We start from the raw sequence: 26789 nt of genomic DNA on the forward strand, positions 1-26789 counted from the left end.
TTCGGTTACATTTGGCTGTTGCATGCACTCTAGTGGGAAATACAAGAGCCGAGATGCAGCCATTTACTCCCTCAGCGAATGTCACTCCCTAGCCCTATATGCCTCGCACACAATCAAGGATGAAAAGCGAAGAGCATGGGCGTAAAGGTCTAGAAAAGCAGAGGTGGGAGGTTTGTGCCTGTCGCTAACTTTTGAGAACTGGAGAAATAGAGATGTTGGTCTATATCGCTTTAGGTTCATTAGCCCAGCAACCTTAAGGCTACATCCAATTATGGGCACGATGCGCCAATCGTTCTTTATTGTGCTTGCTCTACGGACATGCCGAGACATCTTGATGGGTGGTCCCACTTCTTTCTGTCCTTTGCTGCCCTGTTGCTGTTGTCTTAGCGGAAGACGACTGCAGACATGGAAAAAAAAAAAGAAAGGATGAAAAGTATAAAAGACCTTGATTCCTGTCCCTTTTTTCTCCCTTCTACTCTCTTCCTAACTGTTCTCTCTATTCTTTAGTTCCGCATAGCATATCCTCATTCTTTTGCATCTCTACAGCATATCACCTATTCGGCTCCCCTCATTGTGCCGCCTTGTTTCTTTATATACCCCATTTCTCCTCCCGTTCTCCACGATAGATTCCCATTATTCCATTTTCATATCTTGATCTCTCGTATCACACCAACATCAACGCTTTTCACCGCCCACCCACACTTTTGAGCAATGACTTTAGCAACAGAGCACCAGCACGTACATCCGGAGACACACCATGAGGTCGGGGAGATGACTCCAGCCTCAGAGTTTCCTTCCACACTAGCCATGGCCTTCGAGAACCCTTCCTCCACAAGCCTGGCCCTCTCATCCGGTATCCCACACACAGATTCACACCACCATGACCTTGAACACAACCACTCCCACCACCATCATCATCACGATCGTCCCAGATCCAAGGCTCCCTCGGTCATCTCTGAAAAATACGAGCCCGACGAGCAAGGCCGTTCATCGTCTGATCTGGACGATACTGAAACCGCGAACGAGAAGGAGATCGAGACAACAGTTGATCCTGCGATGGAAGGCAAGCTACTCGACTACCCCGAGGGTGGATTCGGCTGGCTCGTCGTCCTGTCCTCGTTCGTGGTCAACTTCTGGGCATTCGCACCCAACATCACCTTTGGTGTTTACCAAGCCTACTTTTTGCAATCCAACACCTTCCCGGGCGCCCTGCCCACGGATATCTCATGGGTCGGTAGTATCGGTGCTTCCGCCATGTTTCTTCCAGGCCCCTTCGTAGCGCCCCTGACCCGGTTTCTGGGCCTGCGCGCCGTCGTCGCGATCGGCATCCTAGTCGCGTCCCTGGGATTCATCACAGCGAGTTTTGCGACACAGCTGTGGCATTTGTATTTGACCCAGGGGTTGCTGTTTGGTGTTGGTGGTGGATTGGTCTTCTTCTCCTCAATCTCGGTCACGGCGCAGTACTTTGAGAGGCGTCGTGGATTGGCCAACGGAATCGCGGTCGCAGGATCGGGTATTGGAGGATTGGCCCTGGCGCCATTGACGAGATTTTTGATCGCACAGGTCGGTGTCCGGTGGTGTCAGCGCATTACTGGATTTGCGGTTCTGGGCTTTATGTCGGCGGTTTTTGCGTTCATTAAGCCGAGAGTGAAGACTGCGAAAAAAGGTCCCATCTTTGATTTAAGTTTGTTCAGGGTTCCTGGTTTCGCCTGGTTGCTCTTGACAGCCTTCGTTGTCACTTTCGGTAAGGGAGATCGCATCGTACCCATCACTATCAAAAATGGGCGTATAATATCAGCTAGGAAGCGTATGACATGGTGTTCTAACCTTACATCGATTTTATCGTTTTAGGATATATGGTACCGATCTTCTTGATCCCAACGTACAGCAGCGTGGAACTCAATCAATCCGCCAGCACTGGTGCCAACCTCATCAGTCTCTTCTCAGGCATCAATGCCGCATCACGAATCGGGCTGGGTGTTGCTGCCGACAAACTTGGACGCACCAACACCCTGTTCACATGCTGTTTCTTCGCCGGACTATCTTGCCTCGCGATCTGGTACGTTTCCCAGTTGCTTAAATCGCTTTACCCTTGAGTAGACCTGTGTTGTCTTAATCGTTTTATTAATAATCGCATTCATTTTCATTTCACTACTTCTCAGGAGTGCGGCCTCCACTATTGGGATCTTGACCGCCTTCATGTGTGTCTACGGTCTGTTCGGAGGAGGGTAAGCAAAACTCGTGAGACAGGACTACTGGGAAAGAACCTCCACAGTAACAGATACCGTTGCTAATATGCCCGCCATTTTTTTTTATTGGTCTTTTTGGTCTTTTGTCATTCCGACTTATCAGATTCATCAGTATCTTCCCTGTGGTTGTGGCCCAAGTCGTCGGTATCGAGCGCCTGTCTGCAGCTCTCGGAATCCTCTACTTTGGAAACGTCGTTGGGAATTTGCTGGGCGCCCCTATTGCGACGGCAATCATGCATGCACAGAACGGCAGGTACATTGGCGCGATCATGTTCGCAGGGTTCTCACCCGTGCTGGCCGCGTTCTTTGTGCTCTTCATCCGCTTCCGCATCAACAAGAAGCTGTTCGCCATCGCCTAGATGTAACCTATTTCATGTAGCATAATAAAACTCACAAGCCCAAAAAAAAAAAAACAAATAAAAAAACAAAATAACTCTGCATGTCATCTGCGCACTGCCGGGATGGTGGTGGATGGAGAGGGAAGGGGGACCAACGTACTGGGAAGATTGCCCGCCTTGAATTTTTAATGCAGTGAAATTATCGTATCTGTGCACAAAGAGGCTATGTTCGATATTCTATTTTGAGTCTTGGCCAACAAAGTGACCGAAGATTAAAAACTCTCAAACCAGGGGTTACAATCAACTTCAGTCACTGGGGGATTTTTTTTCTAGTGTCATATAGTGCGAGTGTATCTCTTGAACATGATTTTTGGGCGGGGAGGAGAATGATTGCAACCGTTCTGGAGCCCTTTCTCAGCCCAGACCCTTGTTGACGATAGGTTTGGATGTACATAATATGCATGCAATATGTTTATACCACACGACCCGCATTTCCATTCCCGTAGTAGTGGACGAGCAATCGGGGACATCGCCTCCCCTTTGTCCGAGCATGAAACGCGTAGCGGAAAACAAAAAATAGAAAAGCATATAGTTCTCATCGCCGTATGCTCTTCGGTACAACCATTCGTTCTCTTCTTTACTCTGCATCTCTTTGTCTTTTTCACTCTTTCTTTCCTAGTCTCGTCCTTATATCCCTATCGTGTCTATGCTTCTTTCTCTTTGTCCACTCTTCCTCATCACCCTCATCCCTATCACGCCTCAACACGTACATTTTCATTCGTCTATACAAACATCCTCTCAATAATGTCTCTAACCTGCTCACGTCCATGCTCCCCTAATCTCATCACCGCCTTCATCACCTTCTTCACCCTTTGTACCCACGTCGCCTACGCCCGCCAATCCTTCCAGCCCACCCTCACGACCGGAGCCACCAGCGCCTTTGTCGAGAACCAGAATCTCTACATCCTGGGCGGTGTACCGAGCACCTACACCAGCACCAATTCGATAATACCAACAACAACCATCCCACAAGCATTCGTGCTCGACTTATCCGTCTCTTGGAATAGTAGTAACCCCATCATCCAGCAATTACCAGACGGTCCCACTACTACTTCACCATCACTAACAGGTGAAGATGGATGGGTAGGATGGGGCACAGCAGGCATGGTGAGCACACTTTCTGCAGATGCACAGACCTGGTTTGTCGCGTTCAACGATCCTGCGTACCAATACTCTACCTCCTCCGCAACTTGGACACTCGGACTATCACTCGATAACCTCACCACCAACACCGACCTTCCTCTCAGTAGAGGAGCCTCTGCAGCCGTGACCGATCCAGATACGGGACTTGTCTACATGTTCTCAAACACAGATCCGGCCTCGGATAACCCGCTCGTCCGACGCCTGGATCTGAATACCGGCACGATCGACAATATCCCTATGGACAACGACGATGCCCTCGACGACAGGGTGAGTGCGATCGTGTCTGCGATCTGGAGCGCGCCCCAAAAGCAGATCCTCGTCATCGAGGAACACAACCCCATCCGCCTCCTCGCATTCACACCCAACATCACGAACGCGACCTGGAGCATTTTAAATACCACGGGCGACATTCCTGCCACACGCACCGGCGCGTGCTTCGTCTCATCCGCTGGAGGAGCGCAAGCCGTATACTTTGGCGGCTTCTCCACCAATTCACCCACCGCCATGAACGATATCTACATTCTTGACATCCCCTCCATGACCTGGAAACGCGGCCCAGACGCACCTTCGACGGACGCGCGTGGGGGTGCTGCCTGCGCTGTCTCAAGTGACCATTTCCTCGCCTGGGGCGGCTCCTCTACCATCCCCAACACAGACAGCCCGATGGAAGCCCTAGTGATCTACAACCTACGCACCCAATCCTGGACCTCCGAATATATCTCCTCCTCCTCCTCCACTTCCTCCTCTTCCTCCTCTTCCTCCTCCCCTGCGATCTCCACGTCCTCGCTCATTACCCCTCCTTCTGTATCTGCATCCGCACCACCCAATTTTTCTCCTACGATAAGCTCACCGTCCGAGACCACCTCGACCGCCTCACCGACTCCGACACCAAACACCCCCGCGGTAACCGATATCCTGGGCGCAGTTGTCAAAGTCTTGGTCGTCCTGATCTCCATTGGCGGAACGATCCTCTACAGCGTCCGCCAGAAACAGCTCCTGACACTCTCTAAAGCATCGAACGAGCCCCATGGACAGCCCTAACGGTCTGCAAACGTCCACAGCACCTTATACGATCATCTTTTTTTTTTTATTTTTTCCCTTCAAGTCCCTAATGAGCCACTTCCTTGTATAGACTACTGTCAGTCCTCACAGCTAGGATGACCCATAGCATAGCATCTGCATAATGTATAGTAATGTAATAATACGAAGTCCTAAGTCCTATTTTATTTTTTATTCTATTTTTTTTCGTCTGCTCAACTGCAGTGCAATTTATTAATGTCTAAAAGTACAGAGATGACGAGGTTGTACGGTATAAAAAAATATGGTGGCGATCTCCTGTGATGGTCTTCCTTCCCCCCCCCCCACACACACACACCTTCGAATGACGTCCCGCATCCTTTAGGCTGCCTGTAGTTTAGGACTATGTTGCTGTGACAACAATTCAGAGGCCACTTTCTTCGTTTCCACTCGATCGCACACCTCCTGCGCGATCGTCGCAATCCTCTCCTCGTTCGCCAACCGGTTCTCGACAGAAAGCCTCTCCATTTCCTCCTTGACACACCGGACCATCTCCCCGAGTTCCTTGCCCGAGATACCCTTGTCTCCGTGCAAATTCTTGATGACGTTCGCCACACTGACCTCCGCTTTCGATGGCTGCGCCAATTTCCGTGCTTTCATGCCCATCAGTCTTTTCTCTCCAATCGTGCCTACAAAGACTAGTCGACGAGGGTAGGGTGTTCCTTGTGGGGTCGTCAAGGGTTCCCAGTTCGTTATCCGGCCAGAGTCGACAGCGCGAGTACCATTGAGTCGGTCGTATGCCATCGTGATGTGCGGTGTGACGTTCCTGTTCAGAATGACATGTCCCAAGTTGTTCAAGTCGATAGGTGCGGCGGATGGTTCATTAGCTGCATACGCTGATCGCAGAGCATCGAGACTCGAATATGTCTTTCCATCAGGGGCCACGATCAGAAGATCCTGCTGTTCCTGACAACTGCTGGGATTCATCTCCTTGACCTTCAAAGCCCATATCCGCCCCTCATGCTCTCCAAGTGCCTCAACCTCGACAAGGACCGTCGCCCCGAGCCCTCCGATCGTTTGCAGATACTCTTCAGTCGCAGGTCCCAGGCAAAGTGTCACATGCAAATCGCCCGGTACAACCCATTTGCTCAAGTCCTGCCCTCTCAGTGTCTGTGGCCGCTCGATCCACTGCTCTGCTGGATTGAGCTGATTCGAACATCCTGTCTTCTCCAACATGATTCGCTGCACATACTCCGAAAACAAAACACCTGTGTATCGTACGATCTTAGTCATCTCGATCTTGAGTCTCGCCTGTGGAATGTACGTCTCGTAAGGATCCCAGATGTTTCGGTCCTTTAACTCCGGTCGTGTCCTGGGAAGAGCGCCCACTCCTGCGACCAAGAACGGACCTCCAGCGTGCTCAATATCAACCTGCCTATTATTCGCCTCGACCATGCTCAAAACCAGCTCGATCTCTCGCTGTGGATCCATGTATAGTAATGCCTGCTGCACGACGGTGATCTCAAAGTTGTCCAGCATTTTGTTGTCGAGCCACTCCTGTCCAACCTGTCGGAACTTGGCCACCTGACAGGGTCGATCGTCCCAGAGATGCATCGACCGGATCATCGGGTACTCTAGCAGCAGGTTGTACAAAAAGTCGTACTTCGTGTTGAAGGTGTGCACTTTCAGATACTTTTCCACCGGCTTCAACAACTTTTTCGTCGGCACAAACGGTACTTTGTTCTCCATGAGCGCTACCGTCGTCGGTTTGGTGGCAATGAGATCAAAGTCTAGTCCTTTCCGCTGTACCATCTCGATCAGCTTCTGTCCAAATGTTGGCCCGTTTCTGCCGGTAAGGAGTACCGTCAAGCATCCTGGATCTTTTGATGACTCCTGAACTTCCTTGACCTAACCAATCAATCCAGATAACCGGTTTAAGTCAGTGCATTTGCATTTGTGTTCCCATGTAACAATCCCAACACTTACAACCCCATGATCGCGCCCACAAGTCACTAGTACCGACAAAAAAAAAAAAAAAAAAACCATGCAAAATGTATGATGCTAGGCTTTGTTGCATTCGACGCATAAAAAAAGGAAAAATGATATACATGCGAAAATAGCTTCCAAGGATGATTCCCCGGCTTCCATTTTAAATTACTCCCATCCTATGTCATTTGCATCAAATGCGCCTCACTCCTCCTCTTCACCATAAAATCATGTCAACCAATAGAGCACGTTCAACTTACAACCTCCTCATTCCACCAGCCTTTCCAGCAAGACTTCTCCACCTCAGGTCCCAAGTCGAGCGTGCCTGGATTGTGCCACCAACCCGTTCCGCAATAATTCCATGAGGTCAAAATTCCCAGGAATGACGGGTCCCAAAGCGCAGGGTTGGGTAGCGGTGACTGGAAGAGTGTCTGGTCAAAGTCAAAGACCTTGACTGTATGCATCCGACCGACATAGGCAGGATCGGAGAGCAGCTCCGAGGTATAGACCACAGCCGGGTGAGTCACCAACCTAAAGGGGAGCTCTATTTGCTGATCTTCGTTGGCCGGCGTTGTTGACAAGCTGGATGATAAAGAAGTATCGGAGAGAGCCGGCGTGATTGGGGGCGAGGGGATGGATTCGCAGCTTTTGAGGTCGCTGCCGCCACTGGCGCTGGGGGTGTGTATGGTGTTTTCGGGGTCGGAGACAGCATCAGACTGGACTTGACAGTCCTGGTGGTCCGAGAAGTGTTCTGAACAGGGGACAGTTGCTGGCATAGAGAAAACAATAAAGGGGCTGTGTTGTTTTAAAAGATGTTATATGGAGAGAAGGAAAGAGGAATGAACGTATAGATGAGAATGAAGAAAAAAGCGGAATGGGAATGAAGGAAGAAAAAAAAAAAGGGTGAAGACACCTTAAATATTTTTATTTTATTTTTCTGCGGAGACGAAGTCGGACTAAGGACTACAAGGTGCATTCAGTGGTCCCTCTTTTCAAGCGCAAAAGACAGGTACCAGCAACAAGGTACCAATGCCCCAGATCCGGTAGGCTGTGCCCCATGCCGTCCATTCATTTAGATGCGCACTGTCCATTTTGATGGATAAACCCAATGGACCACATCCTGCACCATGGCCCTGCAGCTCCTCATGTTCCTTGTCCGCCGGGAAGTGCAAATCAAGCCAGCATAGACTACAACCGAGATTGCTCATCAGACACAAAATTAAATAGCATTTGTCGCCGCATTCGGAACATGCACAAATGGGTATGCTCTGCCTCCTTCAACAAAACGTTAAAACTAGAACACAAAGGCCTTGCACTTGTTGCTACCACCGATTCAGCCCCGAAGTGCAAAAGTAGAACAATTGGTTTTATTTGTTTGCGTTCCTTAATGAGGAGACTGTTGTCGATGCAGCTGCTGTTGTCTCTGCACTGGGACCAGCTTCCGACATTGATCCCTCTGTTATCTCGCCTGTAGTCACCGAGACATCCGGCTCTGTTGATGGTGCCCCTGCATGTGATGATGATACAGATGATCCCGATGCCGAGGACGCCTGTGCCTGACCATCGTTTTTAGTACTATAGTGAATGTATCCCTTCTTGTGCTTCATCGTGAACTCCCTGCCATCCGTCCGCTCACGGTATGTCCTCTGGATCAGCTCGTAAAAGTACTTGTAGAACCACAGCATGTCGTCGAACTGGTTCGTATACGGTCCCAATTTCCGAGAGTCGATCCACTCCTTGTGAGGCGTAATCACTTTCGTTCCTTGTCCGTTTCCATGTAGAGCCTGTGGAGCATTCGTTTCGCCGCCGCTCTGTGGTCCGGAAGACGATGAAGAGGCAGGATTGCCGAGAGCTGGAGATCCAATTGCAGCATCCGTGTCTTCCTTCGTTGTTTGTGGTGAGATGTCGGTCGACTTCGATGATGATTCCGGCGACGAGGTTGGATCTGGAAGTGCAGAGAGATAAGTCTCATGGTACTCCCTCAAGAAATAGTAGATCGCCTCGATGGTGGCAAGATGGTCGTCTGATTTCCTCTGGTGTCTCCAGAACAATGTTTCGTGTGGTGCGATCGTAACTATTCGCATGTTGACAAAAATTTGCAATTTGATCCTATCAGCCATACTCCCTTTTAAATGCTGTGAGGAACCGATCCAAAAATGCAACCCAGCTATACCTCTTTTCATTCTGAGCAGTGGGCTGTCGCTCTTGGCCATCTTGCTTGCCTGCTCCCATGTTCCGTCAATCACCACTAATTTGTCGAATGATGAGGGATCGATCTCTGATAGTTGTTTCGCACCCTGATAACGGAAAAAAAAAACAGAAACAAGACTATTAATACGCATAGCCGGAATAGGTGGATTCGACCGATGCTTGGATCCAGCACCGACTTACTGGACTTGGAAACAACAGCAAGAGGCGATCCACGTCCTTGTACTCCGGCATCTGCTTCCACCCATACACCTCCACGTCGTCTGGTGCGAGGATCTTTGCGTGCAACGCCGTCGATTTGCCGTCCCTCTCCTGCTCATGTTTGATGACATCAATCTTTATTGGAAGCTTTAGCTGAGGCACCGCACCCTCAGGACAGTTGACCAGCTTGAGGCACTTGTTGCAAAAGTAACGAACGTTCCTGTTGCATGTCGGACAGAACTTTTTCTCGATGGTGTCGAGGACGGCAGTCGAGGAGATGTCGAATTGCGTAAACGGAGACGTGTATTTCTTGTTGCCTCCACTGCCACTACTGCTGCTGTTGGCAATGTTGGTCGTCATTCGTAGTATATGTGTTGTCCCTGTGCTGTTCGTGGGAAGGCGATTCGTTGAAGAAGAGTGTTTTTGTTGTGCCGGAAAACAAAAAAAAAAAAAAATAATGACCGCCCAGTCACAGGTGCCAGATGAAAATTGGCGGCAAAACCAAAACACGTTCAAGGTTCACATATCCCCTAGACGCGTCCAAACAACAGTTTATTACTAAAATCTCTCCAGCTCTGTCGCGAACGTTGTAACGTTCATCACCTCGCCCGGTGCCCTCGCGACCCCCGCACGTCTGTCTCCTGCACCTGCACCGGTATCCGCTCCGAAATGGCCACCCCCGCCTCCACCACCACCATTAACCCCCAGATGGGGACCCAGTCCGGCAGCTGCAAGCACTCCCAACCCTCCACCTGCCCCACCAGCGCCTCCGAGCCCGTTAGCCTGTCCTACCTGACTCAGCGACCTAAACGTCTCCAATAACCGCCTTCGGGGGCCCGTACTCCTGTTCTGACGATATACCACGCGACGAAGCTGGCCCAGCGTGTCTACCTGGATCTCTATGGGTGCCATGGGACGAGAAAGCGATCGGCGGATTCTTGCAGTTGTTTGACGGACCACCGATGTGGGTCCTGGAGGAGAGAGCTGAGCTTCTGGACTGTTGATTGGATTCATTTGATTCAGTGCCATAATAGAAATACTGCCTTCGACTCCAGAGACTTCCCTCGGCATGGAAGTGCTTGGGATTATTGACGGAGCCTCTTCAGCTTCTCTCTCGCTCTCTTGCTGCTGTATTTGTAACTGTTGCTGTCGCTGCTGGTACTGCTCCAACAAATGCACGATCGAGATTCCCGCAGCCTCGGCAGCCACCTGGATTGCCTCAATCATGTACTCATCCAGCTCTTCCACCATAATCGGTCTAGATCCAACCATCTCTCCATTAGGTCCGATATGAAAATCCGTTGTCTCGAACGCCTCTGTCAACTCACCTCCAAAGCTATCCCGATATTGCGACCGTACACATCGGAGCGAACACATCCGATGGCGGATTGGGATCACCATCCGCGAGTTACTCACTTTTGCAGGCTCCAAAAAGTCGACCCATCCTGATGTGAACATCCGTCGACCACAGTAGTCGCATGGTGTCGTTGCCATCGACAGAAATTCGATCAGCACAGTAGGCAGGACTGAGATCTTCGGATCGAGCAGTCGATTGATTCTGGAGATATGGTGCTTCCGGTGAGCGACCAGTGGTTGTCCTGATGTTGGTGGCGAGTGTGTAGACTTGGTGGCCTTCGCTGAGTGGTCCATAGCACGCAACTTTCCTTGCGTTTTAGAGGACTTGCGGAACAAGTTTGCAGGTCTTAGACTGCGTGGGGACAACCGTTGTCGCTTATGCTTGCTGGAACTTTCAGCCAATGCGTCTCCCGGAATTAGGTTGTCACAGGTGAGAGATGAAGAAATAAAAGTCGTGCACGAAGATTCTGAGGACGAAGATGGTGTTGAAGAAGCTGATGTTGAAGAAGACGAAGACGAAGACGAAGACGAGGATGAGGACGAGGATGAGGATGAGGACGAGGATGAGGACGAGGACGAGGGCGAGGGTGAAGACGACGACGGCGACGAAGATGTAGATGTCGATGAAGCCGAATTACTAGAGCAAGTCGAAGATAAAGTGGACGTTCGTGCTGGTTTGGACGATTGATGCGAATGAACCGATGCGCAGGCTCGACTGAAAATACTGTATCGGCTCTTGTGCTGAGCAGGCTGGCTGCACGGAAAAGAAGGCGCCGATTTCGTTATCCCAAGATCAGCCATGGTTGGAAGAAGCTGAGCAATAGCAACGTCCGACACGTCCTCCGATGAAGATCCGGTAAAAGTCGATGAGGACGAATAGTTGGAAGAGCCAGATGTTGAAGACCCGTTCTCCTGTGGGCTATAACGATCCAACACCGCTCTCGCCGCCAGCTCAAGGAGCATTGCCGGTTCCCGATTGTAGCTAGAGATACCATATTTGACGCTCAGAGGGTTCTCCTCCAACAGCAGACTGTGAATACCTTGCATGTCCTTGAACGCGCTAGGAAGGTAATTGATCTCATTGCGACGACAATCCAGTTTGTATAACAAGCTTAGACGCGCCAATGCGGCAGGTAACGTCTGTAGTCTGTTCTGCACGACTCCCATTTTGACAAGTTTCTGCATCTGCTCCATTGTGGATGGTAGGCCCACCAGCTTGTTGTCGTTAAGGTTCAACCACTCCAGTAATTGAAGCTGTCCAATCGATGCTGGGATCGCCTCTATTTTGTTGATCGCCAGGTTAAGTCGCCGAAGCGACTTCATACAGCCAAGTTGCTCGGGAAGTTCTTTAAGGTCATTGGTATGCAAATCCAGGTTCAGGAGGCTCGTCCATGCCTCGCAAAGTACACCGGGCAGGCTCTGAATCGTGTTCACACTTAGAAGCAGGTGTTGCAAGTTTTTGCACTCTTTCATCTCAGTCGGCAGATGCAGAATGCGATTGTAAGACAAGTTCAAGGAGACGAGCTGTGTGCATTGGCCAATATGTGGTGAGACTGTCGTGATCCTGTTCTTTTGAAGTAGTAAAATATTCAGCGACCGCATTTGAAAGATACACTCCGGTATGGCGCTGATGCGGTTCCGCTGGAGGTCGAGCGACGTCAGCTTCTGCAGGTTAGCGAATGAGTCAGGCAATGTCGTCAATCTATAGGCACATTGAGCAGAGAGACACGACAGTAAAAAAAAAAAAAAAAAAAGGCAGCGGATGGTCAGGGATAATCTCCAAGAAAACGCCGACGATCGCAGCCAGGTTACTGTCCTTGACGCTGCAACAGGCCCAGTTAGAAAATGAATCCTCTGCCTTACGTATTACTGGCAAGCGACAGCCATGTGAGCTGACTGAATACTGCGATGAGTTCAGGAGGTTCCTGCAATCTATTGCTGGCGAGCGAAAGTTTCTGAAGTATTCTGAGATTTGTCATCTAGGTTATCATGACAACACGAATATTAGAAGACATCTACAACTTTCTTCGGATCCCATGTCTACTATATCCATGGTAACTCTGTTCCTAAACTGCGGTTTGGTGTTTTGGAGGTTTCGGTTTCACAAGTTGACCATGCGAATGATGGACAGTAACCTGACTGACAATTGATGATCATATTTCTGTGCGTGTGTCTTCCATATCCTTTCCTCCTCCGCGTCTCTAATCGCCTTTACGAATTTGAATTACTCTGACTGGGCTTGTCCCTGCCAATTGCCTGTTCTGCTGCTCGCCGCGAGAAGTTGTTGGTATGGCTCCTTTTGACGCCCCATATCACCTCTCTTCTTGTAGGTAATAGCGATCTTTACTTACTTCATGAGGAAGCGATGTCAGCAGGTTATCTCGCAGACTCAGCTCAACTAAATTGATCAACACTTTGATCTCCCGCGGGATCTCCTGGATGTTGTTGCGTCGTAGAAGCAGCTTGGCGACATGTTTGTGGTGCTTGTAAATGTCGTCTGGTACATGATGCAGGTCGCGATCGCAGAGGGTGATTGAATATACGTTCCCCATCGTAGATGGGCTCGTGCGCTGTGCGATGGTGTCACGAACGTAATACGTATGTCGAATGCCGCAGGCGAGATATTGTTTGGCTGGCGCGTGAGTAAGTGGACCGTCGAGAAGTGCGATAAAGATAACCCCACAAGGGATCGTGAACGAAAGAAGGAAGGACGGGAGCGGGAACAGTGATAGTATTAAAAGACTAGCTCTTGGTCAAATATCCAATGCCTGAGGTGTGAGAGCAGCGGTTTGCGTCGAAGTGGCAAGCCTCAAAGACGGTAGGAGGGGAAGTTGGAGAAGATAGAAAATCAGAAAAAGAGAGCGTTGTGGCAGTTAACGAGCTAAGACACACACCAAGATGAAGATATTCGTTGGTGCTGTTGAAGACCGGGCATGCACCGCTACCAGAGAACGAAAGTGAGAGGATGAAGAAATACAAGAAGATGTTGGCGCCTGGTGCAGTGATAATCTGGCCTGGTTGGTAAAGAGAGATTGAGGATGACAACCAAACAAGATCTGGTGAGATTGGAATGTGCAAAATACAGCCGAAAGGTTGAAAGTTGGGGGCAGGAAGAAGCAGACAGTTGGGCTAGTAACCCAGTGATCTTGGGCAGAAGCCGTAATGGTGATCCCAATGATCCCTTATTATTTTCTTCTTCGCCAATCAGGACCAGGTAAGACACTGTGCATCAATGAACTCGAGGTACGGAGGAGAACATATACCCATTTACATGCTGTTCAACCCCATCTCATGTCGCGTGGTATGGGCGCCCTCAAATCCAAGGGCGCAGAGAATCATGGACGATCTGCATTGGCAAACAAGACGAATCTGCTTTGCTGCAGAGCCCTTTTCTGGTGATAACATCCTATGCTGCATGTCGTCCTGGTACTTATAAAACTCGCCAGAATAGCTACTAAAGGCACTCGCTGAAGAAGCCCTATCAGTCAATTGATCATTGAGACAATACCCAGTTATTTAGCGACGGATATTCGCCACTTTGGTAAGCATGCGGTACGAACAGCTGAATGATCCATTTGATCCGTTCTATTTTGGAATAAACACTTTAGTAGCATGCACTGTTCTCCTCTCGGCTCCTTTCAGAATCTACAAACAACATTTGTGACATCATCTCCTGCGCCGTTATAATGGGACAACTGAAAACCCTTTCAGGACCCTTTTAAGGATCTTTTCACGCCATGCATTGTCAATGATAGGACCAGGTGCAATTAAACAGAAGATGCAGGTCATATTTTTATTCCAATCGAAAAATAAAAATAAAAAACAAGCAACCCCCTGCAAATCTGTCCTTGTGTGTTTGTGTTTGTTTCCTCCGTGTAGTAAGGTACAGTGCGGTGTGCCGATAGGAGACCGCCTCTAAATCGTTCAATTCCAGTTTATCGATCCGTTCAATCCCTGGTTTTCTTTATGCTGATGTCGACGCCTTTGCTTTCTCCTCCACAACGTTCAACCTTGGCACATTACTAGCCGAGGCAGAGTCGGCCTTCTTCTTGGACTCGGCGGCCTCCTTGGCGCGCTTCTCCTTCTGCTTGTACGCCTCATCCTGAACGGTCTTTGTGCGGAGGATCTATTGGTTCAAAAGACAACACATACAGCTGTGACTTTAGTACTCAATTACTCAATCTAGTACGGATGCAACGGCAAAGTCAGAAAAAAAAAACTCCAGGGCCAATTGAGCACTAATAATGACGCGCTGCTTCTAACCTCTTTGCTGTGATGAAGGCACTCAAGATAATCATCGCGCTGGAGAACGCACTCCTCGGGCTTGTCAGCAAGAGCGTAGCACTTGTGGAACTCTTGCCAGAAAGGGTAGCATCTGCTGCGTCCTGTTATGAATGCAAAGTCGTCAAGACGTCGAGCGTTTTTGGTCGGAAAGGGGATAATATCAATGAAACGCCATGCAAGAGTTGTGTTGTTGTTGTTGTAGCAATAATGTGGACAACCGGAGATACAGTTCGGACGTTTCGGAAGATCCGGATGTGTGAGTTGAAATGAGACAGAGAAAAGAACGACACAGGTAGTGGATCAGTTAGCCGTTTATACACCCACGCGACTCGAGATTGCCTTGGCCATGCAAGGAGGATTTCGGTCTTACCGCCGCTGTAACCGTATCCGGAGGCCATTATGTCAAAGTGAAGTTGATGAGGATGGGGAAAGTGTAGTAACTGAATCTAGATCAGATTTCAAATACATGCTCTATTCCGCCGCGTTATTTTTATACGATTACTGCCTACATAGTCCAACATTAAACCCGACCGATCCAACGTCACCGAAAACAAAAGTGTGGTTGGTATTGCCAACACTGTGTGTCCGCAAACACATTCTTGGTATATGAGAGCGACTGCAGATTGAGGCAGCTACGCTCGCTCAGGCACACGGCGGGTGGCAGGCCCTTCCACAGAGGCCGCGCTCGAGTTCCATGTTGTCCAGAACCCGTGTAACTAGTGCTCGAATTGCTAGCACTGTTGATAATACTCATGCTGCTGCTGCTGCTGCTGCTAGTATCTGTCTGCGACTTCGCAGCTTGCTCCCAAGGGTAGTCCCCGGCGTCATCCACCAGTAGAAGATATAACGGTCACCGTTGATGGAGCAAATGGCCACGAATCGCATTGGCAACGTTGTGCCCCCACCATGATATCGCGGTACATGTAAGACTTGCAGGTCGAGCAGTACAGCCTGCGGATCTCCACCTTCCCGACAAACCACTCGCAGGTTGGACACTTTTTAAAGGTGTAATACTCATTCACTCCCACGACAATGTACCCAAGAGAGCGAGCCTAGCAACGACAATCCATTAGTATCATTGACAATAAAAATATTCCTTCGAATCCCATACTCATGGGCGATGTTGTACACTTACTTTTTGAACAAAGTACGACTGGAAGGATGTATGCAACGAGGAGAGCCTAGACTTTGTTGAAAACTGTCCAAGGCCCACCCCAATCACAACTTTGTTCGCTTCATCCCTCTGTCTGCCAGCTCCACCCCCGACCTATCTTGGGCAGACGGTTCGTAATAGTCGCGTACTCTGCTTGCTGAGCCTTCTTGGCATCCCACTGGTGCTTTTCAACAGCCCTACTGTGGTTTTAAAAGCTGTCGAACTGCTACTTTGCGTTCCCAAGTTCTCTACTCTCGATGTCGCTAATGGATTCTATTGCGCCAGGAAGGGCCATTCGTTTGTACTCTTTCAGCCAGCGCCGGTATTTGAAGATTGGTTGGTAGACAGCCTTCTGCTTCGCACTCAGATTATAATAAGTGGCGGGACTGGGGGTCGGTTTAGAGTTCTTTCGCTGCGATACCGCCCATCCTGATCTCGCTGGGCCTTCTCGAGTTCCGCCTCCTTGGATTCCTCAGGCAACAACGCGCTTGCTCCGACTACGCATGCTTGGCCAAGATCGAGACCAAGCATCTTGATTTCCTCTGGTCTGCATCCCCAAAGAGCTGTAACATCTTGCCGAGTCTTAAAAACGTTTCGAACTTCAGTCAAGTAGTAGTCCGTTCCGGCAATGGTGGATATAGTTCGAAGCGCACGGGTTCCTGCAAACATCTGATCACCTCGGACGCTAAATCTGGTTGGTTGATCATGGCTCCGTCGATATTGACAGATAGAGTCCCAATATCGAGGGTTACTGTGGGATGTTGCTCTCATAAGTCCTTTCTTGTCCATGTCCTCCTATTGGCTTGACTGGTTTGCCCTTGTTCTTGTCCTTGCTTCCGTTGCAGTTGTCCTTCTCTTTGCTGCATTTGTTGCTGCTGTTCTTGTTATTCGTATTCTTTTATTGGGAAGAATCGGCATTGTAGCCAGTTGGGCTCTCCGGCGGCTTCTTCTAAGGCTTCCATGCATACTGTTTCATACTCTCTGGTGGCTCGTGCTCTATTTTTCGAGTGCGCTGGTGTTGAAGGGTCTTTTTTTTTTGAAACAAGCTGGGCTGGGCTGCTGCCATCTCCATGTCTTCGACTGTCTCTGCCTCTTTGTCCTGCGGAGCAGGGGAAACGACCGAGCGGTAGCAATTAAACGTCTGTTAGGGCTTGTGGCGCTGAACCGTGATCCCAGGTAACTCGCTATCGTGATTCCATGATGAGTAAGCCAGAGTTAATAACTTCGTTCTATTTAGACAAGTGGCACCAGAATGTAAGCAACATTTGACACGGTAAGTAACAGCGCTTTATACCTTCACCCTACTTGGCGCGCATCTCGCAACGTTGCTTGATTCTTGATGTGCTGTCCCTTGATGCGATTGAAGTCTGAGCGAAGCTCGTGGTACTCAGGAGCCATGAAGGTCTGGACTGATGGCGCAAATGTCCGTGTGCAACTGACGAACACTTTAAGCGATATAGCGAACTTTTCATTACTTAAAATCCTTGGGGACGACCAGACGGTGGGACAAAGCTGCTCTATCATCAATGCGGTGCCCACAAGGAATATAAAAGAACATTGCATCAGAACAGGCCCACACAAAGAACGGTCATTCGTTTAAATGAATATTACCTCCATCCAAGACCTTGATGATGCTAAAATTGCCGACACAACCCAGCGTAGGGATGTTGGCGTTGTAGTCGTTCTTAGAGACCACACCCAAGACTGTGAGCAGAGTCCTATTGACCCCTAGTGTCGCTAGAATGCCTGAGACGTCGTATACAAGAATCTGCCCTCTGGAGATCGGTCGCCACACTGTTGAGATCCTTTCGTAAACAAGCATGTCACTGTCTTGCGATATGACGACGCTGTCCGGCATGCAATCCTTCCCAATCTTGATATCCGCCTCGGTCTGGCACCCCTTTACAGCCCGCCCCTGAAGTCGGAGGTAGCTTGCAAATGCTTGTCGTGCCGCTGGCGTCCAATAAAAGGCCCTCCTCAGGCTCCTTTGTACGGTAAGAAAATGTTGTTTCCGAACACGTAGTCCCTGCGCTACGCGGCCCTTCAACTGAGCGATTTCTTGTTGAGTCAATGCCAATGCTTTGTCGCCGATTGCTTGTCGCCGAAGATTAATGAGTTCCTTTTCTTAAGAAAGACCGCCGTCCAAGTAAAGAACAGAATTGGCAGGGATTACCAGCTTCTTCAGCTTCCTCTCGACAATCGGGTGCGCAATGTCCATGGCATAGGATGTGTAGGCATGTTAAATAGTAAGGAAAACTGTTCCAAGGACGTCTACTCGAAACCGTGGGCGGTCGAGAAGTGGACTGGAGATGTCGAATTGCCGATGGCACACAGTGGCTTCGTACCCTTTCCGTTTCAGGAAAGGCCACAGGCCCTCAATGCCCAAGGCGAATTTATGAAGAATCGAAGTTATCAGGGGAAGGATGCTATGGGAAGGGGGATAGGATGAAGAGTGAAGAGTGATGTTGGAAGGGAAGATTGGGAGTGTGAAGGCGATATTGGAAGGGTGTGAGAAAAAAAAATCGTTCCATTTATAATTCAACATGCACGACTGCTTCCCCTGAGTCTAATTAAAAAAATCTCCCACTCCATACGACTTCGCGAAACATGGACGCTTACACTCCCGAAACTTTTCGATCGTTCTGGGAGCAGGAGCGCCTAGCATACCAGTGAATTCATTTCTCCGAGAAGCGCTCTCGTACGTTTTACTGTTGAGACCCGCCCTTAGATGGGCCTCTGCCTGTAGCTCGCACCAACACGACCAGCCGCCTACCTCTTTACGACTAGTCCATCAAATACGCGTGTAGACACTCAGGACGCGAAAAAAAACGATATTAATGGCTCTCAACTCAGTGAATCAAGGTTGTCTTGCTTGTATTAGAATCCGGAGTACTACTGGAAGCACTCACACGCGACAAACCTATCCACCCTGGCGGCATGCCTTCTGAGCGTAACTAGACCAGGAAAATGGTCAAAGAGGGCAAAGATTGGTATTCCATCAAGAAGCTTACACCTTCCACTGAACAGCTCGCGCAAGTACGGTTATTTATTTCATTTTTTTATTGTCAGGCGCAAGTTTGTGCTCTATTCAGCTAACACCTTCGTACTCTAGCTGGAATCCAGTAATGGAACTGCACCTTCAGGCCTTCATATTACATATGAGAACATCCGTAAATGCATGTATCGGCACAAGACAACCACCCCGAGGAAGCATTTTGATGTTATTCAGAGTATACATCTTTGAATCTTTGAGTGGAGACCATCCGCTCTGAAGGTGGCGAAGCTATAGTCCATTTGATGATAATGTGGGCAGTGACGATAGGCAGTATTTCATGGTTGCGTGGGTTACGTCTTTCCAGGCCAAGGTAAGGCTTACTACTTGTCGTCCATACAGTATGTACCATTCACTGCTCTTACTTAGCATCCCTTATTGTTGTATCGGTGATCTGTTCATGATGCAGCCCATTTGACCCAGAAATTGTGTCGCGTGTATGGACTCTATGGATAAAATTGTCAAGAACTTGTCCCGCCCACCGGATGGCAATTCTTCGTCATTCCTTTCCGCGTACTTGTTCACTCTTCTTGTAAAGGACGTCCATTCCCAAAAAGGCATGTCTATCGCATACATGATCTGTAGCACGAAATCACAGTATGTCAATCGTCCATATTGTTTCAAGGCATTGTTCCTGGATTGTAGGCATGATACTTAACAGGAGAGCGCGTCTTTTTTTGGTGACACTGTCTCCTCCATTGATGCATTCCCCGCTCCCTCCCTCCTCTCTTTCTCCTATCCTTCTCCCTCTCTTCCAGGCAGATAGATTATTCTTATGCAATTCTGCTAAATCTCGGCAGGGAAACACCAAAGAATTTGGACTTGATCTCCTCGTAGGATATGTGTCTGATTCTTGGGTACTCCTGAGCCTTACTCGGGTGATTGGTTGCTCCTGGTCTACCGCAGATGTAGACGATACTGAATAGTGGGCAGGCCCGGCCATCTCTTGAAACGACGAATGTTTTGGTGTAATTATTGCCGCCCCTGCAATTGAGATTGATATCGGCTTTATGAACGTCGCCAAACATCGCATCCAGATATTCCTCGATTTGATTCTTGCCACCTTTCCGCTCGAAGGCGAGGTCGATTTTTGCCGCATCACTGTCGTGTTTTGCGAAGTTGCCGATAGATACTTGAAAGAATGTGTATCCAAGGAGAAAGTCGAACCGCGGGTACCCTGCATAGCAACGTATCAATATATCCAAGCCATCTTTGCCGAAGTTTCTGGGTGGTTCCTGAAGCAACTCGTATCCCGAGATTTTCAAATGTATATCCACTGCATTTTTCCCGACAAGGTCTGTCGTCTCGAGCATCGAGCCAGATGTCCGGATAAGCTGCTGGAAGAGGGCGTCCTCAAATTGTTCACCGTCCAGATTATCTTGAGCGAGGCCATATCGATAAGACTCAGGTAGTGGACATAGCTTGTACAAATCCAAGAGCGCGGCTTTGGCAGCTGGACAGATCGGACTATAAAAAACCGTTATCTCGCTGCTACTGAGGTATTGATACACCATTCCAAAATCCAGAAACCTCCAGTTGAATATAGCGGTAGGTCGGTCTTTGCTGGGCAGGAACATCTGCGCAAGGGCCAGACGGGTTCCATCCTTGGAGTTTCTAGGAAGCGAATTGTAATGAGATTCGGCAACATATTTAAACTCATGACGCCGGCGTTCCTCGAAAATGTCCAGTTTTTCCTTGATTTCCTTCAAGGTAAGCGGTGCGGTTCCGATCTCTTGGGCCAGATTCACGAGCTCACGCGGCACGCAATTCGTGATCCTCAGCACTTCATCTTCGATGTCAGACACATGATCACGGACCGTCGAATCGAAATGAGAAAAGACTCCAGCTTGCAACCTGCCCAAGATTGCTGGTGACAGCGGGCCAACGTAAATAAGATGGGTTCCATCTATAAGGTAAGCCCTCTCGAATTTTGCATGAGCAGTGCCAGTAAAGATCACTCGTGCTCCCGCTGCCGACTCCTCCCAACAGTTGAATGATTGCAGTGGTAGCAAAAGCACGAGCCGATCAGGTGCCGGAGGGTCAGATGCGAACAGTGCGCCATGCTCGTCGATGATATAAAGAGATTTGCGCTCTCGTCGCTGGAGCAGACTCCCGAGGATGGTCCCGGCGATAGACACCACGAGGGGAGTTGATCGATCCTCATAGGTTACCATTTCCTTGAGCTCAGCGGCAGTCAAAATATCCTTGTTGATAGCTAAGAACCGTTTGCAAATCTCGATTGACGCCCTCTCCGCTGTATCCTGATTAAGTCTGGACGCGTCACTAACGTAAAGGACCAGCCAGCCATTAGCGTACGCCTGGGCTGCAAGAAACCAGGCAAGATACGACTTTCCTACGCCCATTGGACCGGACAAGACTTTCTTGACTGGGAACTTGGTATCAGACGCAAGCATTTGCCAAATTTCCATCATCTGCTCGGTAACGAAGAATTGGTTGCCCTGGTAGCCCTGTCCAAAGTACTTGGGAACCTGACCAGGATGCTTCGTCGTAATTTGGCTGCCGACTTGCACATTCAGCAGTGAGGAGAAATCCGAGCGGGGGTCTGGCTTGAGCTCGTCTCTCTTAAGCATCTCCAACATTAGCGGCGGCAACTCCACAGATTTGCCATCGGTTGCAGTTTACGGTTCCCAGCGCTCTGCTGAACGGCGTCGTTTCATCGGACTTTCCGATACTGCCATTGTCGAAGAAACAGACAATATTGTAGTCGGGAATAAACGATACAGATGGAGTTACCGCAAGTCAGCAGCAAAATCCCGAACATACGCTGCAAGTCAATCAGGCGTTTTGATCATCGCAAGTTTTCTAACCTTGGTTGTCGAGACATCTTTTTAGGAACTCTATTGCATCGGACACGCAAGTAGAAATAATGGGAAGAGAGACTCTTATTTAGTGGGCTTCCCAGTCGTTGTCAAGACTCAGTATTCAGCACAAAAATAGACAGCGGATAGGTCCAGGCACGACTGCAAAGTGAGCGTGAAAGCCTTACCTGGCGGTGGTAGCTGCACAATGATGTGGATTACTTCTTCAGACGGCTCTTCTGTGAAGACCTTGGAGAGGCGAGTCGTTGGCCGCAGTTTCTTCTTCTCATTCAGGGTGTCGAGTATGATGGGGAGCTCCTCCTCATCGTCCGTAAGTGGAACCGAGACGCGCCAGAGCGTGAGATTGTTCGCATCGATGTCGTGGAAATCGTTGGCCTTCTCGGCCTTGATGCGCTTCCTGAGATCGTCGATAGTATCCGAGGAGGGAATGTTCTTGAACGAGAATGCTTTCGCAGCAGGATCTTCCTCGACAAGACAGAAAAAGGTGATGTTGGCCATGGTAGCCGCGCAGGTGACTATGTTTGAGTGTGGTTGAGTGAGCGGGTGAAGGAGTGCGTTGGCTTATGTAAGAGACAAAAGAGTCTGATTTGAGCGAGATCGCCATCACCGGTACTGGCGAGAAGAGGAACGCAAACAGGGACTTGACAGACAAGCTGAATAAGTACAAGCGGGCCGGCATCACGGGCAACGACACGTGGGGTAACCAGGTCTTCCTCAGCGAGTGCTCGATGCTATATGAGAAGGATGTCCGAAAGAAGAATGAAGATCGGCGGAAGCTCGGTCGGTCGATGAAGGAAAGCTGGGATTCAGCAGTCAAGAAGTTGGCAGAGAGTCATCAGCCCCACGGCAACTTCTCCATGTTTGGGTTACAGTTCTTCGATCAGAAGTTGACTTTCCTCAAGCTCGACTACCGGGGCCATTACAGGCTGTGGCAAGTGGACTCGAGCGACCTCCCCGTCCAGACGAGTGACTTCTACGAAAAGGTGACAGCATGTTGCAGGAGTGCGCTCAGATTTGCTCGAGCAGTCGCAGAGGAAGTTCGACAGCGCAAGGAGCTTCCTGCCCTCTCTCCCCGCGATGTTCTATTGTTGAGACGCGCTGCTAGCAAACTCAGTCCCACCACCATCTCTTCCGATGAGAAGAATGTCTAGACAGTTGATCGTATCGTCTTTCGCAATATGAGTTGAAAGACATGAGTGATCCTTGACGCGCTCTCATGTGGAGATGGAAGACGTGAGTAAACTTTGACGCGTATAAGTAAACGTGTACAGTAGAGGTAGCACGTCCTCGCGGGAAGAGCATCTTCGCAGACGTATTTTCGGCGAGAAACGAGCTATTTTCACGCCAGTTCAAAAAAAAGTACTGGCAACAATACAATCCACATGTGTTCAATTCCTTCCGCTAGGACCTGTAATGGGTTCAGCTACGGATAAGATTTATTATTCGTGTAGAGAGCGATTCCTTATTCACAACTGAACAATGCACAGAAAGACCCGACAGGAAACGCCGAAAGAAAACGCCTCGTAAAAGTCCTTCCACACATGCCTGAGCTGGTCGCAAATAAAAAAAGTCGCACCAATTCCGAAAATCGCGACCGTTTAACGGTAGGACTTCTGGTATCTAAAAGTCGTAAAAAGCATCAATTGAACAAGGTGTTAGTATAGGCGAGGATAACAATGATTGTTCGCGAACCATAAGAACAAGAACAAGAAAAGAAAAAGAAAAAGAAATTTACCTGGCACGGGCACCGGCACCACCGAACTTCTTGGGCTCGCAGCGACGGGGATCGGCAACGAGGAGGGTACGGTCGTACTGGAGGAAGATCTGCTTGAGCTCGTTCTTGGAGGCCTCATCGACATACTTCTGGTAGTAGGCAACGATGGACTTGGCAAGAGCCTGACGGATAGCATAGATCTGGGAAGTGTGTCCACCACCCTTGACGCGAATGCGGATGTCAACGTTGGCGAACTTGTCGGAGCCGACGCGGAGGATGGGCTCATAGACCTTGAACTTCAAGATATCGGGCTCGACGAGCTCAATGGGGGAACCGTTGATGCGGATAAGACCCTTGCCGGCCTTGCAGTGAGCAACGGCAGTGGCGGTTTTCTATTGGGACGTCCAGATAGGCGCACACAATGATGCTTTTGTGGTTAGATTTCCACGTCGTCATGCAGATATCTTTCTCCAGTTGATATGTTCGTCATGTCGCCAGTATCCTGTGCATTGTCATGGCGGTCGAGACAGAGTGATTGTGCTGACAAGCTCACGAAGTTGCCAAGAATAAAAACCCATGCCACGCCCTGCCAAGTGATTTGAACATGGCGTTGGTATCGAAGCACTTTGGCGGTCGCATTCTTTGGTATCCGTATCGTTCAATTGCAAGCTGGGTACCCGTTGAACAGCTGAAGAGTTGCAAAAATGTAGGCTGGGTGTGCGCTGTGGGCTGTTATATCCCCTCTTGTAGTTGAAAAGCAGCGATCTCCACTGTCAGTCGAGTCCGGTTGAGCAAAGTTGAAGCTGGCGCCACATGGTTTTGTGGTTGTCCTTGCTCTTGGTTTGTCGAGGCGGTGTAACTGGAGTCTTCCCCCCGAGTAATGCCGTGCAAACTGGTGCTAGTGCACGAATCGCTTCCACTGTCGAACAGTTGATCATGGTTTCCTCCAGCCGATCATAATTTCTCCAAGCAATAGCCGCAGCTTCCAGTCTGATACGCTTCCTTTTGACGTTGGCCGTAAAGCTGTTGCTGATCCTTGCTTCCTGATGCATACTGAATCTTAGTTCATCGTTGATAAAAATAGAGACTTGCCTTGCGGCCGTAGCACTGAACACTCTTCGAGTCGGACATAATGAACTAAAGGAGAGATCGACAGTAGAGACAAGAAGAGTCGATGGGTGAGTCGCGAGCTGACCTCGTAGATGCGATCCTTCACTACAAGTCGAATCGTAGTTTCGTCCTGTCAACTGATCATCCTGGGCCTTTCTCCATGCTTAGTATCCAGCTCCGTTTATTGTTTTTGGGACAAGTCCCCGTCAATAGTTTCGTCAACAGTTTCGTCAATTGATGGATAATATATGATGTGGGATGGTGTCCTGACGGTAATCGATGGATACTGGATCATCCGTCGATGGTGCTGGATGCGAGTCCTGGTATGGCCCATGGATGCCTCAAATAAAGCAGTCTCCCGCCCAGTATGCTACCCTCGGCAGTTGCTGAATATTACCAAGTGGAATTGAAAGAGGGAGCAAAACCTTGACAGCCGACAATCCCTATACGCCTTACTCCACAGCAGTGGCTTAGGGTATCTCATCCGCGCTTATAACCCATGTATATATGAACCAGCTTCTGGAAGCACTATCGGAACACGACTCAAAAACACATCCTTCTCGTAAATTCATTTCGTCATTGCAAACATGTCATTCCTCGCCAGGAGTCTAAGGCCGCTGCAGCGGGCGACAATATATAGGAATACGGCAGTATGGGCTCGCGATATCCACTCCTCGCCTATCCGCTTCCATCCTCAAAAAGACGACACGTACAATGCGTCTCCGTCGCCGCCAATATCTCCCACGGTTCAAGCTACAGCGGAGACCGAGGGCACGGAACCACCAACAGAGGGCGAGATCACCGCACGCGCTTATGAATTCCGTATGTCTCTTTGCTTTTCTTTTTCCTTTTGCGCTTCGGATCAGATCCAAAGTATCGAATGGAGTTATAACTCAATGCTTGATAATACTTATTGCGGTCCACACTTTCTTTTACTTAGCCTGGCTGTACGACGGGTCTAGTTATTTATCAAGGATCCCTCACTATCCATACCCAAAGGCGCCCAAAGTTTGGTCGATGCTGGGCTTGATCCCTCAGTCTATTCAATATATGATCTGCAAATCGGCATGCGAGCGGATGCTTCGGAACAATACTTCATCAGAATACTATCCAGACCAGTTTCTGAAAGGAGGTATAACACACAATGTTGTTTGTCTGAAAGGTTGCGAATAGAACAAATCATAGAGAGCGAACACATATGGATATTGGTATTGATCTGGTGGTTTTCTTTTTCTTTTTTCTTTTCTCTCTAGCTGGCATGGCTATCCATCAAATGCTGCCGCTGCTTTCAACAAACATCGACCGCTCACCGCTTACCAACATGATGACACAAGAACTCTACGACTACTTTGAATCTGAACTTCAACGGCAGGAAGAAGTCAAGTCGGATGTTTCGATCAAACTGGCAGCAGTTCATGATGGCGTAGTCAAAGATGTATGGGTTCTGCTGGGACCCAAGCTAAAGAGCGGCTCAACCCGAGGCTTTATCCGATGGAGATGGCAGTCCTTGACCATCGCGCTCAGAGCAGCAACAGATCAGATGTCCTCGAGAGACCAGGTTGCCCAGATGATGATGGAGGGCGTGCAGTTCAAGGTCGACGTCGAGTGTAAGTCGGCTTTCTTTTTCATATATGACGATATCATCGATGATGATATCATGCCATCTAAAAACAATCGCGCGTTCTTTTTTCTTTTCTTTTCTTTTCTTTTTTTTTTTTTTTATTAGTTGACGCCTCGATCGACTACACGATTCAGTCAAAAGTCATGGATTCCGACGTGATCTCTGACTTTACTCGACGCCCACTTCTTGTCCGGTTCGAATCGCCTTTTTTTGAGCCTGCGGAGCAAATGGTCAAGTCCAGGAGCCTGTCCCGACCGGACGAGGCACCCGTTGACTGGAACTGGCGCGTCTCCGATATCGATTACCTGCTGGAACAGGACTATATTGAGCGGCGCAAGCGGGAAGATATTAAGGATGAGGAACATGCGCAGCGGGAGATGGAAATGTAAACATGAAGTAAAAGCAAGCGAATCCTCGTTTCTCTATGAACATAGAATAAAAACCAAATACGAAGGAA

The 26789-nt window shown here is 49.2% G+C and overlaps 14 protein-coding genes across 14 annotated transcripts; 5 read left to right on the forward strand and 9 right to left on the reverse strand.

The window, feature by feature from the left end:
- Positions 1–1056: 1056 nt before the first annotated feature.
- BC939DRAFT_400502 (major facilitator superfamily domain-containing protein) lies at positions 1057–2608 on the forward strand (the record flags this gene model as incomplete). The annotated part of the gene is made up of 4 exons (XM_051552552.1): positions 1057–1684; positions 1852–2071; positions 2163–2228; positions 2353–2608. 4 exons carry the CDS (start codon positions 1057–1059, stop codon positions 2606–2608), a joined length of 1170 nt encoding a protein of 389 aa, XP_051409190.1.
- Positions 2609–3219: 611 nt separating this feature from the next.
- BC939DRAFT_460317 (uncharacterized protein) lies at positions 3220–4975 on the forward strand. Its single transcript, XM_051556859.1, has one exon. The coding sequence runs from the start codon at positions 3392–3394 to the stop codon at positions 4829–4831; it is 1440 nt and encodes a 479-aa protein (XP_051409191.1). The 5' UTR covers positions 3220–3391; the 3' UTR covers positions 4832–4975.
- A 23-nt stretch (positions 4976–4998) lies between these two features.
- Positions 4999–7676, reverse strand: BC939DRAFT_460319 (uncharacterized protein). Its single transcript, XM_051556860.1, has 2 exons — positions 7054–7676; positions 4999–6715 (listed from the first exon to the last, which is right to left on the reverse strand). Exons 1-2 carry the CDS (start codon positions 7567–7569, stop codon positions 5189–5191), a joined length of 2043 nt encoding a protein of 680 aa, XP_051409192.1. The 5' UTR covers positions 7570–7676; the 3' UTR covers positions 4999–5188.
- A 429-nt stretch (positions 7677–8105) lies between these two features.
- On the reverse strand, positions 8106–9630 carry BC939DRAFT_414132 (DTW domain-containing protein). Its single transcript, XM_051552973.1, has 3 exons — positions 9185–9630; positions 8967–9090; positions 8106–8867 (listed from the first exon to the last, which is right to left on the reverse strand). The coding sequence occupies exons 1-3, from the start codon at positions 9560–9562 to the stop codon at positions 8161–8163; spliced, it is 1209 nt and encodes a 402-aa protein (XP_051409193.1). The 5' UTR covers positions 9563–9630; the 3' UTR covers positions 8106–8160.
- Positions 9631–11680: 2050 nt separating this feature from the next.
- On the reverse strand, positions 11681–13110 carry BC939DRAFT_400476 (uncharacterized protein; the record flags this gene model as incomplete). Its single annotated transcript, XM_051552550.1, has 3 exons — positions 11681–12260; positions 12422–12537; positions 12910–13110. Coding segments are annotated over 3 exons (897 nt in total), but the record flags the coding sequence as incomplete, so codon positions are not given.
- A 1181-nt stretch (positions 13111–14291) lies between these two features.
- Positions 14292–15294, reverse strand: BC939DRAFT_460326 (uncharacterized protein). The gene is made up of 3 exons (XM_051556861.1): positions 15213–15294; positions 14822–14943; positions 14292–14684 (listed from the first exon to the last, which is right to left on the reverse strand). The coding sequence occupies exons 1-3, from the start codon at positions 15238–15240 to the stop codon at positions 14523–14525; spliced, it is 312 nt and encodes a 103-aa protein (XP_051409195.1). The 5' UTR covers positions 15241–15294; the 3' UTR covers positions 14292–14522.
- Positions 15295–16358: 1064 nt separating this feature from the next.
- Positions 16359–16784, reverse strand: BC939DRAFT_505807 (uncharacterized protein; the record flags this gene model as incomplete). Its single annotated transcript, XM_051560715.1, has 1 exon — positions 16359–16784. One exon carries the CDS (start codon positions 16782–16784, stop codon positions 16359–16361), a length of 426 nt encoding a protein of 141 aa, XP_051409196.1.
- Positions 16706–17381, forward strand: BC939DRAFT_460333 (uncharacterized protein). Its single transcript, XM_051556862.1, has 2 exons — positions 16706–17179; positions 17290–17381. Exon 1 carries the CDS (start codon positions 16783–16785, stop codon positions 17173–17175), a length of 393 nt encoding a protein of 130 aa, XP_051409197.1. The 5' UTR covers positions 16706–16782; the 3' UTR covers positions 17176–17179; positions 17290–17381.
- BC939DRAFT_265475 (uncharacterized protein) lies at positions 16983–17959 on the reverse strand. The gene is made up of 3 exons (XM_051551096.1): positions 17607–17959; positions 17290–17512; positions 16983–17179 (listed from the first exon to the last, which is right to left on the reverse strand). The coding sequence occupies exons 1-2, from the start codon at positions 17851–17853 to the stop codon at positions 17292–17294; spliced, it is 468 nt and encodes a 155-aa protein (XP_051409198.1). The 5' UTR covers positions 17854–17959; the 3' UTR covers positions 16983–17179; positions 17290–17291.
- Positions 17960–19820: 1861 nt separating this feature from the next.
- Positions 19821–21725, reverse strand: BC939DRAFT_460337 (uncharacterized protein; the record flags this gene model as incomplete). The annotated part of the gene is made up of 3 exons (XM_051556863.1): positions 19821–20117; positions 20181–21627; positions 21691–21725. The coding sequence occupies 3 exons, from the start codon at positions 21723–21725 to the stop codon at positions 19821–19823; spliced, it is 1779 nt and encodes a 592-aa protein (XP_051409199.1).
- Positions 21726–21870: 145 nt separating this feature from the next.
- On the reverse strand, positions 21871–22385 carry BC939DRAFT_505810 (uncharacterized protein; the record flags this gene model as incomplete). Its single annotated transcript, XM_051560716.1, has 2 exons — positions 21871–21905; positions 22055–22385. The coding sequence occupies 2 exons, from the start codon at positions 22383–22385 to the stop codon at positions 21871–21873; spliced, it is 366 nt and encodes a 121-aa protein (XP_051409200.1).
- A 230-nt stretch (positions 22386–22615) lies between these two features.
- On the forward strand, positions 22616–23038 carry BC939DRAFT_479656 (uncharacterized protein; the record flags this gene model as incomplete). The annotated part of the gene is made up of 1 exon (XM_051558866.1): positions 22616–23038. One exon carries the CDS (start codon positions 22616–22618, stop codon positions 23036–23038), a length of 423 nt encoding a protein of 140 aa, XP_051409201.1.
- Positions 23039–23270: 232 nt separating this feature from the next.
- On the reverse strand, positions 23271–25112 carry BC939DRAFT_414139 (ribosomal protein S9). The gene is made up of 3 exons (XM_051552974.1): positions 24694–25112; positions 23623–23993; positions 23271–23507 (listed from the first exon to the last, which is right to left on the reverse strand). The coding sequence occupies exons 1-3, from the start codon at positions 24730–24732 to the stop codon at positions 23486–23488; spliced, it is 432 nt and encodes a 143-aa protein (XP_051409202.1). The 5' UTR covers positions 24733–25112; the 3' UTR covers positions 23271–23485.
- A 186-nt stretch (positions 25113–25298) lies between these two features.
- BC939DRAFT_505813 (uncharacterized protein) lies at positions 25299–26721 on the forward strand (the record flags this gene model as incomplete). Its single annotated transcript, XM_051560717.1, has 4 exons — positions 25299–25533; positions 25652–25843; positions 25965–26318; positions 26438–26721. 4 exons carry the CDS (start codon positions 25299–25301, stop codon positions 26719–26721), a joined length of 1065 nt encoding a protein of 354 aa, XP_051409203.1.
- Between the last annotated feature and the right edge of the window lie 68 nt (positions 26722–26789).

This window comes from Gamsiella multidivaricata (genome assembly GCF_025024155.1).
Source record: "Gamsiella multidivaricata strain RSA 2152 chromosome Unknown BC939scaffold_62, whole genome shotgun sequence".
Classification (NCBI taxonomy): domain Eukaryota; kingdom Fungi; phylum Mortierellomycota; class Mortierellomycetes; order Mortierellales; family Mortierellaceae; genus Gamsiella; species Gamsiella multidivaricata.

What these genes read in the sequence shown, in the direction of transcription:
- BC939DRAFT_460333 (XM_051556862.1), top strand. Translation starts at nt 16,783, where the DNA reads ATGTCCTCCTATTGGCTTGACTGGTTTGCCCTTGTTCTTGTCCTTGCT.
- BC939DRAFT_460317 (XM_051556859.1), top strand. Translation starts at nt 3,392, where the DNA reads ATGTCTCTAACCTGCTCACGTCCATGCTCCCCTAATCTCATCACCGCC.
- BC939DRAFT_414132 (XM_051552973.1), bottom strand. Translation starts at nt 9,562, where the DNA reads ATGACGACCAACATTGCCAACAGCAGCAGTAGTGGCAGTGGAGGCAAC. An exon ending in TGCTGTTGTTTCCAAGTCCA is followed by an intron (nt 9,091 to 9,184) that starts GTAAGTCGGTGC and finishes TTCCGTTATCAG; the next exon opens with GGTGCGAAACAACTATCAGA. An exon ending in ACTGCTCAGAATGAAAAGAG is followed by an intron (nt 8,868 to 8,966) that starts GTATAGCTGGGT and finishes ACATGCGAATAG; the next exon opens with TTACGATCGCACCACACGAA.
- BC939DRAFT_460319 (XM_051556860.1), bottom strand. Translation starts at nt 7,569, where the DNA reads ATGCCAGCAACTGTCCCCTGTTCAGAACACTTCTCGGACCACCAGGAC. An exon ending in GCTGGTGGAATGAGGAGGTT is followed by an intron (nt 6,716 to 7,053) that starts GTAAGTTGAACG and finishes TTGATTGGTTAG; the next exon opens with GTCAAGGAAGTTCAGGAGTC.
- BC939DRAFT_414139 (XM_051552974.1), bottom strand. Translation starts at nt 24,732, where the DNA reads ATGTCCGACTCGAAGAGTGTTCAGTGCTACGGCCGCAAG. An exon ending in TTCAGTGCTACGGCCGCAAG is followed by an intron (nt 23,994 to 24,693) that starts GCAAGTCTCTAT and finishes ACGTCCCAATAG; the next exon opens with AAAACCGCCACTGCCGTTGC. An exon ending in GGTGCCGGTGCCCGTGCCAG is followed by an intron (nt 23,508 to 23,622) that starts GTAAATTTCTTT and finishes TACGACTTTTAG; the next exon opens with ATACCAGAAGTCCTACCGTT.
- BC939DRAFT_460326 (XM_051556861.1), bottom strand. Translation starts at nt 15,240, where the DNA reads ATGGCCTCCGGATACGGTTACAGCGGCG. An exon ending in CGGATACGGTTACAGCGGCG is followed by an intron (nt 14,944 to 15,212) that starts GTAAGACCGAAA and finishes CATTCATAACAG; the next exon opens with GACGCAGCAGATGCTACCCT. An exon ending in GCCTTCATCACAGCAAAGAG is followed by an intron (nt 14,685 to 14,821) that starts GTTAGAAGCAGC and finishes TTGAACCAATAG; the next exon opens with ATCCTCCGCACAAAGACCGT.
- BC939DRAFT_265475 (XM_051551096.1), bottom strand. Translation starts at nt 17,853, where the DNA reads ATGCCGGACAGCGTCGTCATATCGCAAGACAGTGACATGCTTGTTTAC. An exon ending in CATCAAGGTCTTGGATGGAG is followed by an intron (nt 17,513 to 17,606) that starts GTAATATTCATT and finishes CATTGATGATAG; the next exon opens with AGCAGCTTTGTCCCACCGTC.